This window comes from Bufo gargarizans, chromosome 1 (genome assembly GCF_014858855.1).
Source record: "Bufo gargarizans isolate SCDJY-AF-19 chromosome 1, ASM1485885v1, whole genome shotgun sequence".
Lineage (NCBI taxonomy): Eukaryota > Metazoa > Chordata > Amphibia > Anura > Bufonidae > Bufo > Bufo gargarizans.
In genome coordinates, this window is record NC_058080.1 from 448998404 (window position 1) to 449016609 (window position 18206).

The 18206-nt window shown below is 37.7% G+C and overlaps 1 protein-coding gene across 21 annotated transcripts in view; it reads left to right on the forward strand.

Annotated features, from left to right (window-relative positions):
• The window catches only part of PTPRD (protein tyrosine phosphatase receptor type D), a 368228-nt gene that overhangs the window by 145057 nt on the left and 204965 nt on the right, over nt 1-18206 (forward strand). For all 21 annotated transcript variants that reach the window (XM_044272365.1, XM_044272440.1, XM_044272372.1 and 18 more), the window contains exons 3-4: nt 6695-6840; nt 11247-11388. In XM_044272365.1, coding sequence (XP_044128300.1) covers nt 6695-6840; nt 11247-11388 — 288 coding nt within the window. The remainder of the gene's footprint in view (nt 1-6694; nt 6841-11246; nt 11389-18206) is intronic.

Consider the following 18206-nt stretch of genomic DNA (forward strand, 5'->3'; position numbering starts at 1 on the left):
AAGGGCTCCAAGGCCCATTTACACTAGGGAGTTATTGTCATGGTCAGTCTGACTCTAAGCAGTCACAAGTATACGGTAATTGGCCTTTGTGCATACAGGAGAAGATAAATGATAAAACAAGAGATTTTTATTAAAACAACTGAAATGTGCTCTTTAATGAGATCCAATGTAAAGCAATGTATAGATCTAGTGTATTGTGAGCATATAGTATGCAAATTTGAGAGAATATGGGAATTTCTATGTTACTTGGAATTTTAATTACAATTTGTTTACTGAGGTTATACTGTAAATATGTATTATAATAGACCTATATCTTGAGTCAGTGCCTAATTTCTTATATGTTCATCTACGTAAAGGGTTTCTCCGGGAATTAAGAACATTCAAATACTTAAATATTGCTTTATAATAAATATATTCCCAAATACCTTTCATTATTTATAATGACTAGTTTTGTCAGTGGAGCAATCAGGGGAAACAAAATGGCCACCCTCCACAAAAACACAAAACCTGGCCTAATCACACAGCAGGGCAAGTTACTTCACAACACTGAGGTAAAGAGCTGCCTCATCCTCCTCTCTGCTCTGCTTGTCAGCGATTATGATCTTGCATACAGCTTATAAAAACTTCAGCTGAATCTCTGGGGAATTTAGTTCATCAGGAGACATGAAGTCCGGAGAGCAGGACAGACTGTGGTAATGAAGGCTACATACAAGTGTTGCTGCTCATTAGCCACACCCCACCCTTCTCTCTGTACTTCATGTCTCCTTATCATCTCCATTCCCATAGCGATTCAGTTGAAGATCTTATTAGCTGTATTCAGTATCATAATCCCTGACAAGTAGAGCAGAAAGGAGGATGAGGAAGCTCTTTAGCTCAGTGTTCTGAAATAACTTGTCCTGCTGTGTAATTAGGACAGGTTCTGTGTGTACTGGTAGGAAGGCAGCCATTTTATTTCTCCTCATGTAAAGGCATAGGATCGCACAGTAAAATAGAGGGCACTGCGCATGCACAAGACTTCGTAAAGCGAAGCCGAATTGCAGGCTGTCACTCAAAGGCAAGAGGGGGAGTGGTTACCTTGACTTGGAGCAAGGAGGCCGCTGCCTCCTTGACTTCAAGCTGACATGCAAATTCGCGCGGACGGAGAATAAAAGATCACTTTCTGACCTTATGCAGCATCGCACTGCAGGATGAAAAGTATGATTAGTATGCGGGCTACCCTGAGGTACTGCTGGCGGGTTTACATGCATTTAAGAGGTGACAGGTTCCCTTTTACAACATAGCCATGATGGATCTGTCTTGAACACCATTAAAAGTCAATGGAGGACGGATCCGTTTTCTATTGGGACAGATGGTGTCAGTGAAAACGGATCCATCCCCATTGACTTACATTGTGTGCCAGAACGGATCCGTTTGGCTCAGTTTCGTCAGACGGCTGCAAGCAGCGTTTTAGTGTCCGTCTCCATAGCGGAATGGAGACTAAACTGATGCATTCTGAGCGGATCCTTAAAGTTTTAGTTTTTTAGTTTTAGACTTTTAGTTATGTAAGTTAATGTCCAACCCATTAAAGTACCTTTAAGCATGACTAGATTTCAGCCAGTCCAGCAACACTTATCTGTAGATGGTTGTTTTGGAGTTCTTGGTCCTTGCCAGTACAGAGCAGGGTGGCTAGGTGCTTGTTGAGGTGCCTTTGACATATAGCCTAAGTATTGGTCCATACCAAAAAAAAATAGCTGCCTTTAGAGTTATGTCACTTTAAGATGCAGTATTTTTTTTTGTATTGTATGGTAGCTTTATGCAGGATCTCTCGTGCATTTCTTTCTCTATTCTAATCAAATTCATGTTCTTTTTCTCATAGTCAAACATTAGTTCTATTTTTGTACAGTGCTTTCTCCTAGTTAATATACCGCATTATATTTTTGTATCTCTTTTGGTGGTGCTTTTGTTTCCTTTGATTTTTAGGCTACGACAGTCACTCGTGTCTAAACATTTCCTGATATAGGTTCACACTCTTCTGATTTGATCTGATTATAATGTTATCTGAAATGCATGGGTAGCATCTCCCTTTCTATGTTAGAAGCTAATTATCAGTCTTACAAAGCCAATTTTCAGGTACATTGTAAGTGCCGGTTAGGACTAAACTGAAATGATGGCTTTTACTGATGAGCTGTGCCACTGATGTGATAAATTATGATTAGTGAGTGAATTGGCAATGCATGCTGTGAATTAATCTTCTTCGGACTTCTCTAAGGGCTCTTTCACACTTGTGTTGTTCTGTTCCGGCATAGAGTTCCGTCGTCGGGGCTCTATGCCGGAAGAATCCTGATCAGTTTTATCCTAATGCATTCTGAATGGAGAGAAATCCGTTCAGGATGCATCAGGATGTCTTCAGTTCTGGACCGGAACGTTTTTTGGCCGGAGAAAATACTGCAGCATGTTGCGCTTTTTGCTCCGGCCAAAAATCCTGAACACTTGCCGCAAGGCCGGATCCGGAATTAATGCTAATTGAAAGGCATTAAACCGGATCCAGCCTTAAGCTAAACGTCGTTTCGGCGCATTACCGGATCCGACGTTTAGCTTTTTCTGAATGGTTACCATGGCTGCAAGGACGCTAAAGTCCTGTTTGTGGTATCTGATGGTTTTGCTCACTGATGATCTGAGATGTTCTTGCTTCCCATCAGCCGTCCCACAGAAGAAAAGGTTACAGAAATCAAAGTATTTGTTCCTGATGAGCTTTCTTCTGTGCAGAACGGTCTCCTCCAGAATATTCTCTTTGTTTGAATCTCCCGGATGACGGATACTCTTATAAAAGTGGAGGCACAGCGGCCAACTCTAGGAGGCTGTCATCGCCCATCCTGTTGGGCTGTCAGTGGCATTGCGTCCTCATTGATGCCATTCACTGCTTGGGAAGTTTCCCACGTTAATGTCAGGCACTGCTTAATGAAGTGTGCCTTAAAGTTTTTGTTGGCTTGCATGCTACAGTGTGTCTGGGGACGTTATTAATAGTCGCCGTTCACATTCAGGAATGCACTTCTGTTAATCGGCGGACACATGACAGTAGTAATTGTGTGTGCCACCAGAGAGCCTAGCAGCTGTGGTCTGGATGTGAGCAGTGGAGTCAGCAAGATTAAATACTGCAGACATTTGTGTCAATTGCTGCTTGTACGTATTATGGAGGAAAATATGAAGGCCATTTACTTTACTTTTAGCAGCTGTTCCTTGACAGTAATGAATATATACTTTTTCGGTGCATTAAACTCATTGATACGAAAGATACAGTCGTCGCAGTATATAATACATGGCCATATAATAGCACATTTTAGGCAATATATGCATGTATTTTACGTCACTGGTTTGCTATAGTATGTAGTTATTTTCAAGTCATTATGAGAAATGTCTGATTATTTTAACCATCAAGTACGGTTTAGGGTTTTTAGAAAAGTGATGAGTCCTGAAAAACACCTATACATACCGCCAGGACACGTTCTCTTAAGATTAACGGTATGTTTATTTGTGGCGGCTAGACTGTGAAAATCTGTGGAAATCCGTACTGAAAACCTGCGACATAATTTGATCTGCAGTGCAGCAAGTGAATATGTGCTACAAATTTCCACTACAGATTTTAGCCTTAGGGTCAAATATGCAGCAGGTCCACAGCAAAATCTGCGACAGATTCATATGTAACAAATGCAGATTTTGCTGCAGATTTGTTGTGGATTTTGATGTAGAACCACCCCATACCCTAAAGCAGGGGTGCACAAGCTTTTCGGGTTAGGGGCCACATTGTCAGCCTGAACCAATTCCAAGGGCGGAAAATAAAACTTAAAGGGTTATTACATCTGTAGGATTAAAAAAAAAAAAGCTAAACCTGTGATCAACTTGGTCCCTGAAGTGGTAAGCTATTGGCCAGAAGATATAAACCCAGTCAAATTCTGTTCTTCGAAGTCAGGACTGCACCAAGTATGTGCAGACATTTAGGAGATATTTACCAATCCTATTTATAATGTAGATGGCATAAACTTAGACAGTCTAAAGATGTACCCCATTTATCACAGCGACGCAGGCTAGATGATAAATTTGCTGTAGGTATAGACACTGTTGATCGCCCAACTTTGCTTTGAAATTTTGCCGCAATTTTGGCAAACGTTGCATCTTAACCCATGCCCCTTTCTGCTAAGCTACACCCTTTTGTCAAGCGGGAGAACTGAAGCAGGCAAACTAGACATAGTGGGTTAAAAATTTGCTCCAAAAGTTGATGTGGTTATGCCCCAGAAATCTGCCCCCACTGAGTCTTTAATATATTGCAGGTCATAGATCACAGTTGAGGAGTCAAAATGTACCCAGAACGTCATCATCTGGCTTATCAAATGCAGGAAGGTTGAGTTCTGGTATTTGTTTTTTGTGTAACTGGAAAACCCCTTTAAGATACAGTCATATGATGGGTAGAATACATTGCGGGCAGCGATTGTGACATCATTATTCATGATGAGTATAGATGAAAGTATGTATGTATTGATTGACCTAATGTAATAAATAGTGCCACAATATACATTGTATTTCTCCAACCAACAAACAGAAGAGTGACGCGGACATAAACTGGCATGATTGTGTTGTTCTTCACATTATCCACAGGCTCTTCACCTGCAGTGCCTCCTTGAGATTTCTCATTTTAAAACCAATCTTTCCATACACTCTGTCACTTCCAATAAGAACATTTTGATAGATGATGATACTTATAGCAATCATCAGTTTGCTTTTTGGAGCTGGAGTGCAGAGAAGATGATTTCATAGAGGAGCAGGAGATATCATTCCTGCTCTCGAGAGCAGATAGGAAAGTTGGATAAAATATAGGCCTAATGTGAACCTGCCGGCCTAAAATTGTAGGTGACAGTTAATAGCTTAGAAGAGAAAAGGAATTTGCTGCATGCTATCGCTTGGTGGACGTGATAATGACAGAATATCATGTAAACGTGTTCACTCTGGATGAACAACCAAGTAATACTATCCTATAGGCTGCTCTCTTCTCATTAATCTCCTTTGGATTGGGTGGGGTTGTTCATAAATGGCACTAGGGCAAGTGTATGTTGGAGAAAGAAATGTATTGGTCTGTGATGGTAGATGCGCATACTCATGACATATGGATCTTCTGAATGCTGGGTGAAGATGTAAGTCATCAGAACTTGCACCTAGCTATAAATTAGCATGGCTGAAGTTATAGCCATTTGTCATTTCTTTGAATGAAACTTAGACCCAGCTCCCTCTTATGCTCTTCCCTGTCTCCACTTTTATTATTGATACCCAAACTAAAGAATCTCCTTAGGATAATAATTCCAGGAAATCTTTGTACTACCCCAGTCCTACCACAACAATCTTCTACCTCCACTTTTGTTTGCCCAGTCCGAGTCCCGTCTGGGCTAATGCATACTCTAAGAAGTTTCAGAAGCATTTAAAGCCAAAGTACCACTCTAGTTCTTGTGAGTTAGGCCTTAAGCTTCCTGTACACATGAGATAATTTGGTCTGCAACTTATACATAAACTTTCAATGCCAGCAGACTGCCAAAGATGTTGGTTGAGTTGAGATTCTTTGCAGGTCAGGTCATTTGCCAAACCCACCATGATTATTTGTTAACAGTCTCTCTGATTGGATAGTGTAGTCTGGCATGTTGCTGGCGGGATCATTTATATTCCATGGATGATTAATTGGCTGCATTATGACCCAACATTTTACTGTGTGTGGGCAGATTTAGATTAATTTGTAGAATTTGTGCACAAGGTAATTGGGTGATTTTTGGGGAACAGTATACAAACACTTTTGATAGGTATAGCTTTATCCTAGGAAGTATATACACCTTTGCCTTGGGAAGTCAAGTACAGTGGGTGTTCTGTACAGATTACTAACATGTGCATTTCTCTAACCCTTTATGGTATTGCTGCGCCTTTCCTTCTGACTGTGATGTGACTGCATTACTTTAGTGATGTTACAGTATGTCATGCTTCACGAATTGCTAGGGACACATGTCAAGTTAATGCTTCACACTATACTTTCTTCCCCTCAATCCATGTCGTGAGAACAGTAGGGGAACACTCTTCTGACTAATTGCCTTGTGACTGAAGTCATCTGGCTGTGAAAATCGCAATGATTTGTTATTGTGTTTGATAAAGTGGGACAAGCGGAAAATTAACCCAAAAATAACAATTTTAGGTTCATTGTTTTACTTTGTGTAACACACTGTTCTCTAGAAAATTGGGGGTTATTTATCATAAACCAGCATTTTATGCCGGTGGTTGATGCACTACCGGTGGATGTGCTGAATTAATGACGAGGCGTGCACCCGCCATAAATTAGGCACATCCTCCGGCAGTTTGTGTGACTAGTTTGAAATCTACTCCAGTCCCTGACTGGATTACATTTCAAATATCACTTACACTTGGAAACCAGTGAAAACATTAGTAGAGGTGCCGGGGCCGATGGTCTGTCCCCCATCACTCCCTCACCACTTGCCAGTGGCGAAGACGACATAACAGCAACGTTTTGTCGCAGAGGCATTTTAAGAGTTGCAGAACGGGGTTTTGCAACTTTTTGATACCAAAAACTGGCATAAGTTTTCTTAGTAAATGACCCGCTGTGTTTTTTCTGTATTATTCACAATGTCCATGTTTCTTATCTCCTAATTTTCTTTTTTCCTTTCTTTTCCAGCTCCACCAAGGTTTACAAGAAGCCCTGTTGATCAAACAGGAGTATCAGGGGGAGTTGCGTCGTTTATTTGTCAAGCTACCGGAGACCCCCGACCGAAAATAGTTTGGAATAAAAAGGGAAAGAAAGTCAGTAACCAGAGATTTGAGGTATTAGGTCCATTGTTCTGTTCCTCCGTCAAAGATTACACATGCATGGAGTTGTGGTGTTGTTACCCATTTATACACTGTTCATGATATGTGGCTTTCTATGTTACATTGCACTACACCTCCCTGGGAGTTGTTCTGCAGTTACAATAGAGGGCTACAGGCTCAAGATCATCCAAATATCTGATACAGGCTATATGTTATCACTTTTTAAAGAATACATTCTATTGTGAACACGAATATCTGCAAAGTATCTTTTATACTCCCTGCATGTTGCTTTTTTGTTACTATTGTCTAGACCATAAATGAGTAAAGTCAGTACGTGTGCCTTTATTAACTAGGTAAAACCTCTTTTTATTTAGATGTTTATGCTTTCCATAACCGATTTTGCTCACTGCTGATGTTAAAGGGGTTTTCTCTGAGTTTTAAAAATACCTTCTGCTGCCCTGGTAAATCCCTCTGATGCTCCTGTTGCACCAGTTAGCCTTTGCTGTGCTTCAGCAGTGGCGTGCTGTACATCATGTGACTGCTGCAGCCAATCACAGGCCTTAGTAATGACATTGCATATATGGTAGAAGACCACTGAGTTTAATGATTGGCTTCAGCAGTCACGTAGATGTCCATCGTTCTTAGCTGTAGGACCACTAAACAAAGACCAGTGGAGACCACTGAAGGAATGGTGCTGGGGCAGAGGTGGATTTAATAGGTGGCTATTGCTAATTTTTAAAACAACTATGAAACACCTTTGAGATATACTGTAGTATATGTATGTATATATATATATATATATATATATATATATATATATATCCTGTATATAAATTTGGCATCAATGGACCAGGTAATGAAACAATAATTTAATTTTTGCTATATTTTGTCATTCAGCAGCTTCAATAGCCACCATTGTGCAGCAGGAGCGTTCTGTAGCGTTCTCGCCCCCTCTCTCCTGATATTTTGTCACACAATACTTCCATGAAGTTTCATGTCCATGTTAATGTGTGATTTAGTATGCTCCTATGGACTGCAGCATTTACTATTATAGCTATTGTGCTACAAGAGAATGGAGAGACTTTAATCATAAATCAATTTTTCTGTAATTTGAACCAAAATGATCAAACGTTGCACGTTATAAATTTAAATTTAGCTCCAAAATGTGCACCTTTTTTTGCCTGAGGTGCAAAAAAAATTATTATTTCCTCCTATATGTATATCCCCTGTCTAAGATAGTGAAGTGTCCGAGCAAACCAACAGACTAATGAAAACTGATGTACAACATATACCGTACTATAAGACACTATTATCTTTCTGATCTTGAATTTTTACAATTTATCTGATAAATTTCCACCAGAAACTGGTGTTCTGCATCTGAACCTTTAGGTGCCAAATTATTTTTTGGTTCATGTATATAGCTGTTGTATAGTGGCTTTTACTGTCATTTACATGATTATATGGCACTGTATGTAAATGCATGTGATCTTTATTACCGGTATATTCTTTATTTTCAGGAGTATCTATAGACAAATTATATGCAAAGAAAAACATACAGATATAAAATAAACACATAAAATCAGTCTAGGTTTAATATTCCACATTGGCTACATGCACTTTTGTTTTCCGCAAACCAAAGATCCGCAAAATGTAGACATCGTCCATGTGCTTGTAGCCTAAGTGGAATATTAAACCTAGTCTAATTTTTGGGGGGTTTATTTCATATCTGTGTCTTTATCTTTTCGCATATTTATTTCCATGTGCTCTGTGGCCTGACCTCGTATTATGCAGTATATGGGTTAGGCCTCATGCACACGACAGTATTTTTTGTGTGGTCCGCAAAAAGGGGTTCCGTTGTTCCGTGATCCGTGTCCGTTTTTGTTTCCGTGTGTCTTCCTTTATTTTTGGAGGATCTCCAGACATGAAGGAAAGTAAAAAAAAAATCTAAGTCCAGTTTGCCATGCAACTGATAGGAAAAAAACGGACGCAGATGACAATCTTGTGTGCCTCCGTGTTTTTTCTTGGACCCATTGACTTGAACGGGTCCGCAAACCTTATTTTTTTTTCATGGACTGGAAACACGAATCACGGACGCGGATGAGAAACGGTGCATTAGCCGAGTTTTCCACTGACCCATTGAAAGTCAATGGGTCTGCAGAAAATCACGGAAAACGGAACAACGGACAACAACGGTCGTGTGCATGAGGCCTTATGATGTAAGTGCATACCAGCAATAGATTTAATATTGACCTGGTGAGGCATCCATTAAATAGTTTACAAGCAGTAGATCAAACACATGTTCCTCTCTAGGACCACATAGCCACAACAAGTGGTGGCGGTCCAACAGGTGGATTTCACTGCTAAGTGGGGGGACAGGTGGCCAGTAAAAGAAAAGAATGTGACGTGGTGGCACCAATCAATCACTGTCATCCTGCACGTTATCGCAGATCTAAAAATACTCCACAGTGAGGAAAGATAAGTCCCCATCACTGCCTCCTGTTTGCCTTTGGCGTTCCCTATGTATACACTGTACATCTATTTCCCGGGAGCACAATTCTTTTCTCAGCTTGTAGTGTCTGCAGACTTTGCTGTTGTATGGTTGACGATACTAAATTCCTAAGCAAAATGTTTAAAAGTATGTTTCTTTACCATGAAGATTACTACGTATTACTTTATTATTCAGCTGCTCATAGAGTTAGTCCTTTTAAACATACACCATATTTTTAGAAAATTTTCACTATTGTATTTATTTACATCTAATCAAGCCACCCTTCGGATGTGCCGCTAAATAAAGAGGGACCAGTTCGCAGAATAATAGAAAAGTTATTGCCATTAAAGGGTATGGCCTCAGGATACTGTAGGTCATCAATATCTGATCAGTGGGGGCCCGAATCCTGGCACCCCTGCCAGTCAGCTATTTAAAGAGGCAGCGGAGCCTCTTAGGCCAGTGACGTCATGTTCTTCGGTCACATGGCCCATCTGCAGCTTCGTCCTTTTCAAATGAAGGGGTCTATGCTGCAGTACCAAGCACAGCCACTATACAATCTACGGCACTGCACTCGCCAGGGTGCCACACCCTCTTTAAACTGCCTCGAGTCAGACCCCCAACAATCAGATATTCATGACCTATCCTGAGAATAGGTCATCAATATTCTGTATCAAGGAAATCCCTTTGAGTTTAACTATTGAAGCAACGTTTTGATGGAAGCTATAAAGCAGTCTAGGAAACTTCAGAATGTGGGGTTATAAACAGGGCTGAGGAGTTTGAGGGAGATTGGGAGAGATGTCTGATGGCCCAAAGAGTTGACATATATTTCATCTATATGACTGGCTTTGGTCTAAAGGTGGATTCAGACGCCCAGATAATCGGGCAGATTATAGGGAATGAACGTTCCTGTGAATGCTCATTCCCGACAACCTGCCCTTGTAAGGTGCAGCTGATGACCTGATGAACATGCGATATTCATTGGGTGTCATTTGCGCAGGCACTTAAATTAAATGTGCTGTGTAAACAGCGATCTGCTGCTCATAAAAAAATTCACGCGGCCGGGCCCGTAGTGCAGCCTGCAAACAGCGAGTCCGCAATATATGGGCAGTGGTCCACAATATGGAAGGTGCGGTGTGGAACTGAGGCATAGAGCCCCACGGAAGCACTACGGAGTGCTTCCATGGGGTTTCTCTCCATGCCTCTGCACCGTAAAAATAGAAAATGTTCTATTTTTTCACGGTGCGGATGGCTCACGGACCCATTCAAGTACAATGGGTCCGTATAGATCTGCAGAAACTGCTTGAATGTTGCCCGTGCATTGGGGACCGCAAATGACGGTCCCCAATGCACGGAACAATCGTAACACATTTGTGTGCATGAGCTCTAAGGGAGAGAACAAAGGAGAAGTAAGATCCAATTTTCTGTTGCTGCTAAAACGTATCTCTTTTGTGATAAATAGGACCGAAAATAATGAAGTAGTGTGAACAGGGGCTTGAATTGGTGAAGTGTTAAAACATATGCGTATAGACAATCACTGCACATATGTTCTTTACATAAGTGTTATACAGAATGAAACACATCTTCAGAATTAGCAGTAAATCAAGGTGGAGCACAAGGAATCTTAGTAAATAGATTTGGCACTGCGCATGTGTTCATATTGTATATGATGGCATCTCTACCCTGTGGCGCTAAAAGAGTCTCATCAGAAAAGGAGATTGATGTCCAACACCATCTGGGTAAGGATCTTCTAACTCGTATACTTTCCAGTCTAGCAGCATTTGTAAGTACTCCTACATCCACTTTTCTTCTAAATGGTCATATGGTAATAAACTCATTGTGCACAGAAGCCGCTGATACTATCATGTAGACATTTCTTGCCATAGTGATTGGTAGTGCCAACAACAACTGTGACAGCTTTACCTTCTTTCCACAGGTTATAGAATTTGATGATGGATCTGGTTCCGTCCTAAGAATACAACCTTTACGAACACCAAGAGATGAGGCAATATATGAATGTGTTGCATCCAACAGTGTTGGAGAAGTTAGTGTGACCACCAGGCTCATCGTATTACGGGGTAAGAAACCTCAGAAAGGCTTCATCTTTTCTCTAATGATTAATATACCAGCCATTATGTGATGTGTAAGAGATCCATCTCCTGATGTGCAATAACAATTCTAGACTGTGTCTTTTCATATAAATGTATGCTCCTGATAGAAGATCATAAATAGATGTACATCTGGGTGTTACTAGTGGTAGAGAGGGTGCCCCTGCTCAGTCCAGCACTGGCAGCACTGATTGGACTGTGCAGGGACACACCAGACTTCTAGGATGAATACCAGAGGAATGGCACAACGCAGATAGATAGGAAAGAGAAATGCATATGGGATAGATTAGATAGATGATAGATATGGGAGAGACAGATAGATAGGTAGATAGATATGAGAGAGAGAGATAGATATTAGTTAGATATATCGATATTAGGTAGATGGATAGATATTAGGTAAATATATAGATATTAGGTAGATAGACTTATAGATAAGATATAGATATAAAAGATAGATAGATAGATAGCTATTAGAAAGATATGAGATAGATAGATAGATACTAGGCCTGCACAATATATCGCCAAAGCAATCGCAATCGCAATTAATCGCCATATCGCAATCGCCAATTGGCCGACCCAAAAATGCTGCAATTAAATTACCATATTTTTCGCTTTATAAGACAAACTTTTTCCCCCCAAAAGTGGGTGGAAAATAGCAGTGCGCCTTATAAAGCGATGGTTGACTTTTTACGTGGTTGACACGGATGTATTGCCGGCCGCTATGCTGCACAGCGCGGTCGGCGATACATCCGTTACTGTGCGGGGAGGAGGTGCTGGAGGCAAGTCGTTATTTTAATAAACAAATGTTCTTCTATTTATTCTATTTGATTTCTCTGTTCTGTGCAGTGCTATTAAGAAAATGGCAAGTTTTGTATGTTGTACTTTTGCAGTAATGCAAATATGTTATTTAATTTAGTAAAAGATGTTTTATTTTGAAAAACACTGTGCATTTCAGTTCTGGAGTTAAGCATAACTACATTTCAGCATTATCAGTAATTTGTGTGTGCTTTTGCCTTGAAAATCCAAGCAAATAGACCTCTAGCACAATTCCCTTAAAATATCGCATCGTATACCGTTATCGCAATTTTTAGTGCCCTAATCGCAATCGCACAAAATTCCCATATCGTGCAGCCCTAATAGATACGGTAGATAGATATTAGTTAGATATATAGATATTAGGTAGATGGATAGATATTAGGTAAATATAGATATTGGGTAGATAGACTTATAGATAAGATATAGATATAAAAGATAGCTAGCTAGATAGCTATTAGAAAGATATGGGATAGATAGATAGATAGATAGATAGATATGTGATATATAGATAGACAGATATGAGATAGATAGATAGATATGTGATATATAGATAGATAGACAGATATGAGATAGATAGATAGATATGTGATATATAGATAGACAGATATGAGATAGATAGATATGTGATATATAGATAGACAGATATGAGATAGATAGATAGATAGATAGATAGATATGTGATATATAGATAGACAGATATGAGATAGATAGATAGATAGATAGATATGTGATATATAGATAGACAGATATGAGATAGATAGATAGATATGTGATATATAGATAGACAGATATGAGATAGATAGATATGTGATATATAGATAGACAGATATGAGATAGATAGATAGATAGATAGATAGATAGATATGTGATATATAGATAGACAGATATGAGATAGATAGATAGATATGTGATATATAGATAGACAGATATGAGATAGATAGATAGATAGATAGATATGTGATATATAGATAGACAGATATGAGATAGATAGATAGATATGTGATATATAGATAGACAGATATGAGATAGATAGATAGATATGTGATATATAGATAGACAGATATGAGATAGATAGATAGATAGATAGATAGATAGACAGATATGAGATAGATAGATAGATATGTGATATATAGATAGACAGATATGAGATAGATAGATAGATATGTGATATATAGATAGACAGATATGAGATAGATAGATAGATAGATAGATATGTGATATATAGATAGACAGATATGAGATAGATAGATAGATATGTGATATATAGATAGACAGATATGAGATAGATAGATATGTGATATATAGATAGACAGATATGAGATAGATAGATAGATAGATAGATAGATATGTGATATATAGATAGACAGATATGAGATAGATAGATATGTGATATATAGATAGACAGATATGAGATAGATAGATAGATAGATAGATAGATAGATAGATATGTGATATATAGATAGACAGATATGAGATAGATAGATAGATAGATATGTGATATATAGATAGACAGATATGAGATAGATAGATATGTGATATATAGATAGACAGATATGAGATAGATAGATAGATATGTGATATATAGATAGACAGATATGAGATAGATAGATAGATATGTGATATATAGATAGACAGATATGAGATAGATAGATAGATAGATAGATAGATAGATAGATAGACAGATATGAGATAGATAGATAGATATGTGATATATAGATAGACAGATATGAGATAGATAGATAGATATGTGATATATAGATAGACAGATATGAGATAGATAGATAGATATGTGATATATAGATAGACAGATATGAGATAGATAGATCTGTGCGGGGAGGAGGTGCTGGAGGCAAGTCGTTATTTTAATAAACAAATGTTCTTCTATTTATTCTATTTGATTTCTCTGTTCTGTGCAGTGCTATTAAGAAAATGGCAAGTTTTGTATGTTGTACTTTTGCAGTAATGCAAATATGTTATTTAATTTAGTAAAAGATGTTTTATTTTGAAAAACACTGTGCATTTCAGTTCTGGAGTTAAGCATAACTACATTTCAGCATTATCAGTAATTTGTGTGTGCTTTTGCCTTGAAAATCCAAGCAAATAGACCTCTAGCACAATTCCCTTAAAATATCGCATCGTATACCGTTATCGCAATTTTTAGTGCCCTAATCGCAATCGCACAAAATTCCCATATCGTGCAGCCCTAATAGATACGGTAGATAGATATTAGTTAGATATATAGATATTAGGTAGATGGATAGATATTAGGTAAATATATAGATATTGGGTAGATAGACTTATAGATAAGATATAGATATAAAAGATAGCTAGCTAGATAGCTATTAGAAAGATATGGGATAGATAGATAGATAGATAGATAGATAGATAGATATGTGATATATAGATAGACAGATATGAGATAGATAGATAGATATGTGATATATAGATAGATAGACAGATATGAGATAGATAGATAGATATGTGATATATAGATAGACAGATATGAGATAGATAGATATGTGATATATAGATAGACAGATATGAGATAGATAGATAGATAGATAGATAGATAGATAGATAGATAGATATGTGATATATAGATAGACAGATATGAGATAGATAGATAGATAGATATGTGATATATAGATAGACAGATATGAGATAGATAGATAGATATGTGATATATAGATAGACAGATATGAGATAGATAGATATGTGATATATAGATAGACAGATATGAGATAGATAGATAGATAGATAGATATGTGATATATAGATAGACAGATATGAGATAGATAGATAGATAGATATGTGATATATAGATAGACAGATATGAGATAGATAGATAGATAGATATGTGATATATAGATAGACAGATATGAGATAGATAGATAGATATGTGATATATAGATAGACAGATATGAGATAGATAGATAGATATGTGATATATAGATAGACAGATATGAGATAGATAGATAGATAGATAGACAGATATGAGATAGATAGATAGATATGTGATATATAGATAGACAGATATGAGATAGATAGATAGATATGTGATATATAGATAGACAGATATGAGATAGATAGATAGATAGATAGATATGTGATATATAGATAGACAGATATGAGATAGATAGATAGATATGTGATATATAGATAGACAGATATGAGATAGATAGATATGTGATATATAGATAGACAGATATGAGATAGATAGATAGATAGATAGATAGATAGATAGATATGTGATATATAGATAGACAGATATGAGATAGATAGATATGTGATATATAGATAGACAGATATGAGATAGATAGATAGATAGATAGATATGTGATATATAGATAGACAGATATGAGATAGATAGATAGATAGATATGTGATATATAGATAGACAGATATGAGATAGATAGATAGATATGTGATATATAGATAGACAGATATGAGATAGATAGATAGATATGTGATATATAGATAGACAGATATGAGATAGATAGATAGATATGTGATATATAGATAGACAGATATGAGATAGATAGATATGTGATATATAGATAGACAGATATGAGATAGATAGATAGATAGATAGATAGATAGATAGATAGATAGATATGTGATATATAGATAGACAGATATGAGATAGATAGATAGATAGATATGTGATATATAGATAGACAGATATGAGATAGATAGATAGATATGTGATATATAGATAGACAGATATGAGATAGATAGATAGATATGTGATATATAGATAGACAGATATGAGATAGATAGATAGATATGTGATATATAGATAGACAGATATGAGATAGATAGATAGATAGACAGATATGAGATAGATAGATAGATATGTGATATATAGATAGACAGATATGAGATAGATAGATAGATATGTGATATATAGATAGACAGATATGAGATAGATAGATAGATATGTGATATATAGATAGACAGATATGAGATAGATAGATAGATATGTGATATATAGATAGACAGATATGAGATAGATAGATAGATAGATCTGCTATCATATGAACATATTCTGAAGTGTATCATCGGACTCCGTGTGGCAGTGCACGGAGGGGGGTTCTAAGCAAGGCTCCGAACAAGCACTGTGCCTCATAACTATGAAGTTCAGTTTGTTGGGGGGAAGGAGGGGGGGTCTCTCACATTTTGCCCATGTAATAACTCGAAAGACAGAATATTTTGCTCCTGCGATAAGTATATTATTTTCCTGTGACGTAAGGAATAACACGTATATACAGTAGCTTGACACGAACTCCAGAACTGCTAGATGTCTGATTTGACTGCAGAAAATTGGGACGTGTCACTAAAGAGGAGAGCCGTGTTCTTCCTGTTATATATTTATAGATAAGATTACAGTAATTCAGCGCCGCATTCTGATTAATATGCCATTTATATTCCGAGCCTCATCGGTTCACATCGGTGCTGTCATAGTAGGGTCTGTTATAAAACCACGTCCTGAAAAGGCACTATAAATGCACTTCTTTATGGCAGTTTGCTCTAGAAGCTTCTGAGCTTCCATTGATGGCACTTTTAAGCGTTAGGTCTTTAATCTGTGCATTTAGGGCCCCATTGACATTAATAGCAGCCATTGATCAGTCATTGGTATGGCTCTTAGCAGGATGTAATGCCATGATACTGAAGATTGTACCATTTTATATGGTGCAGAAGTGCTGTTGAAGGCTCATGTTCGTAGAAAGGGAGGATGAACTTGGTCCAATTTTATACTATTCCTAGAATCTCATATTTATACGTAGGCCGAGAGACCGAATAAAAGACCTAACAAATGATATGTTCCCTGGTAAACGTAGGTATTACAAGTGCCACTTCCATCTTTGGCGCATAAAATTCATTGTATTGAACAAATGGCAGCATCACCAGTTTGTAACCTTTTGACCAGAATTACCTTGTTTATTGCCATCCCGTTTTTATTAATGTTGCCTTTTTGAAGATGAACACTGTTCTGCCTGCAGGGAAAATAGCTGTTTGCCATTCATTCTATAGAATGGTCTCTGCTGGGGATCAGGCTTCAAATATAGAGTGCCGCACAATGCTGATAGCACAGAGGGGGTTTTCTTTCTCCCTGTAGTAAATTACTGCAATAAAGGAGGAATAATTCCAAAAATAGGAAACCTACTGGGTCTGAAGTGCTTTTAAGGTGGAATATTTCGGAAAAGAAAGAATTCAGATTTACAGCTTATTAAGGCAAAATGACTTGACAAACTCGCTATACCGAATAACGTGACACCATAATGCAGGCAGCAAAATCCATCAGCATTCTCTGCTGTCAGAAGACATGATTACCTTGTAAATGCCTGCGCATGATATTGCCGAGTGTGTTTTGTTGGTGTAAATTTGTAGAACAGATTAGTTTTGATAAAATCCGGTATTTGATTTTACACCTTTTGATGAAATACAGATCTTAGCTTGCCTCGGTTTATCTTCATTTCAAGCTCATCTGTTGCTTTTAAACAGCGTCTGTCAGAAAGTCATACTGTGCCTGATTTATCCCTTATTTCATCTATTTACAGCTGTCTGATGATGTTGTCCTTTAAATATTTTTCTTTTACTAATAGTTGTTCTTCCTTCCATGTCTACCCTGCTCTGAGTATTCGCCGGTTGATCCGAGATTCTGGCCATTGTTCATAGACCTTTCTGGATCACTGTGATCACCGTAGAGATAAATGGTTTCCCGTTTGCAGTCTATTGACCGTTTCTTAAAGGGGTTCTCCAGGAATAAGGAAAATTAAAATATGTAAATATTACTTTATTATAAATATATTCCCAAATGCCTTTCTTTAGTTATAAAGGCTAATTTTGTCTAGGAAGCAATGATTAGGAGAAACATAATGGCCACTGTCCTATTAGTGCACACAAAACCTGTCCTAATCACACAGGAGGACAAGTTACTTCACAACACTGAGGTAAAGAGCTGCCTCATC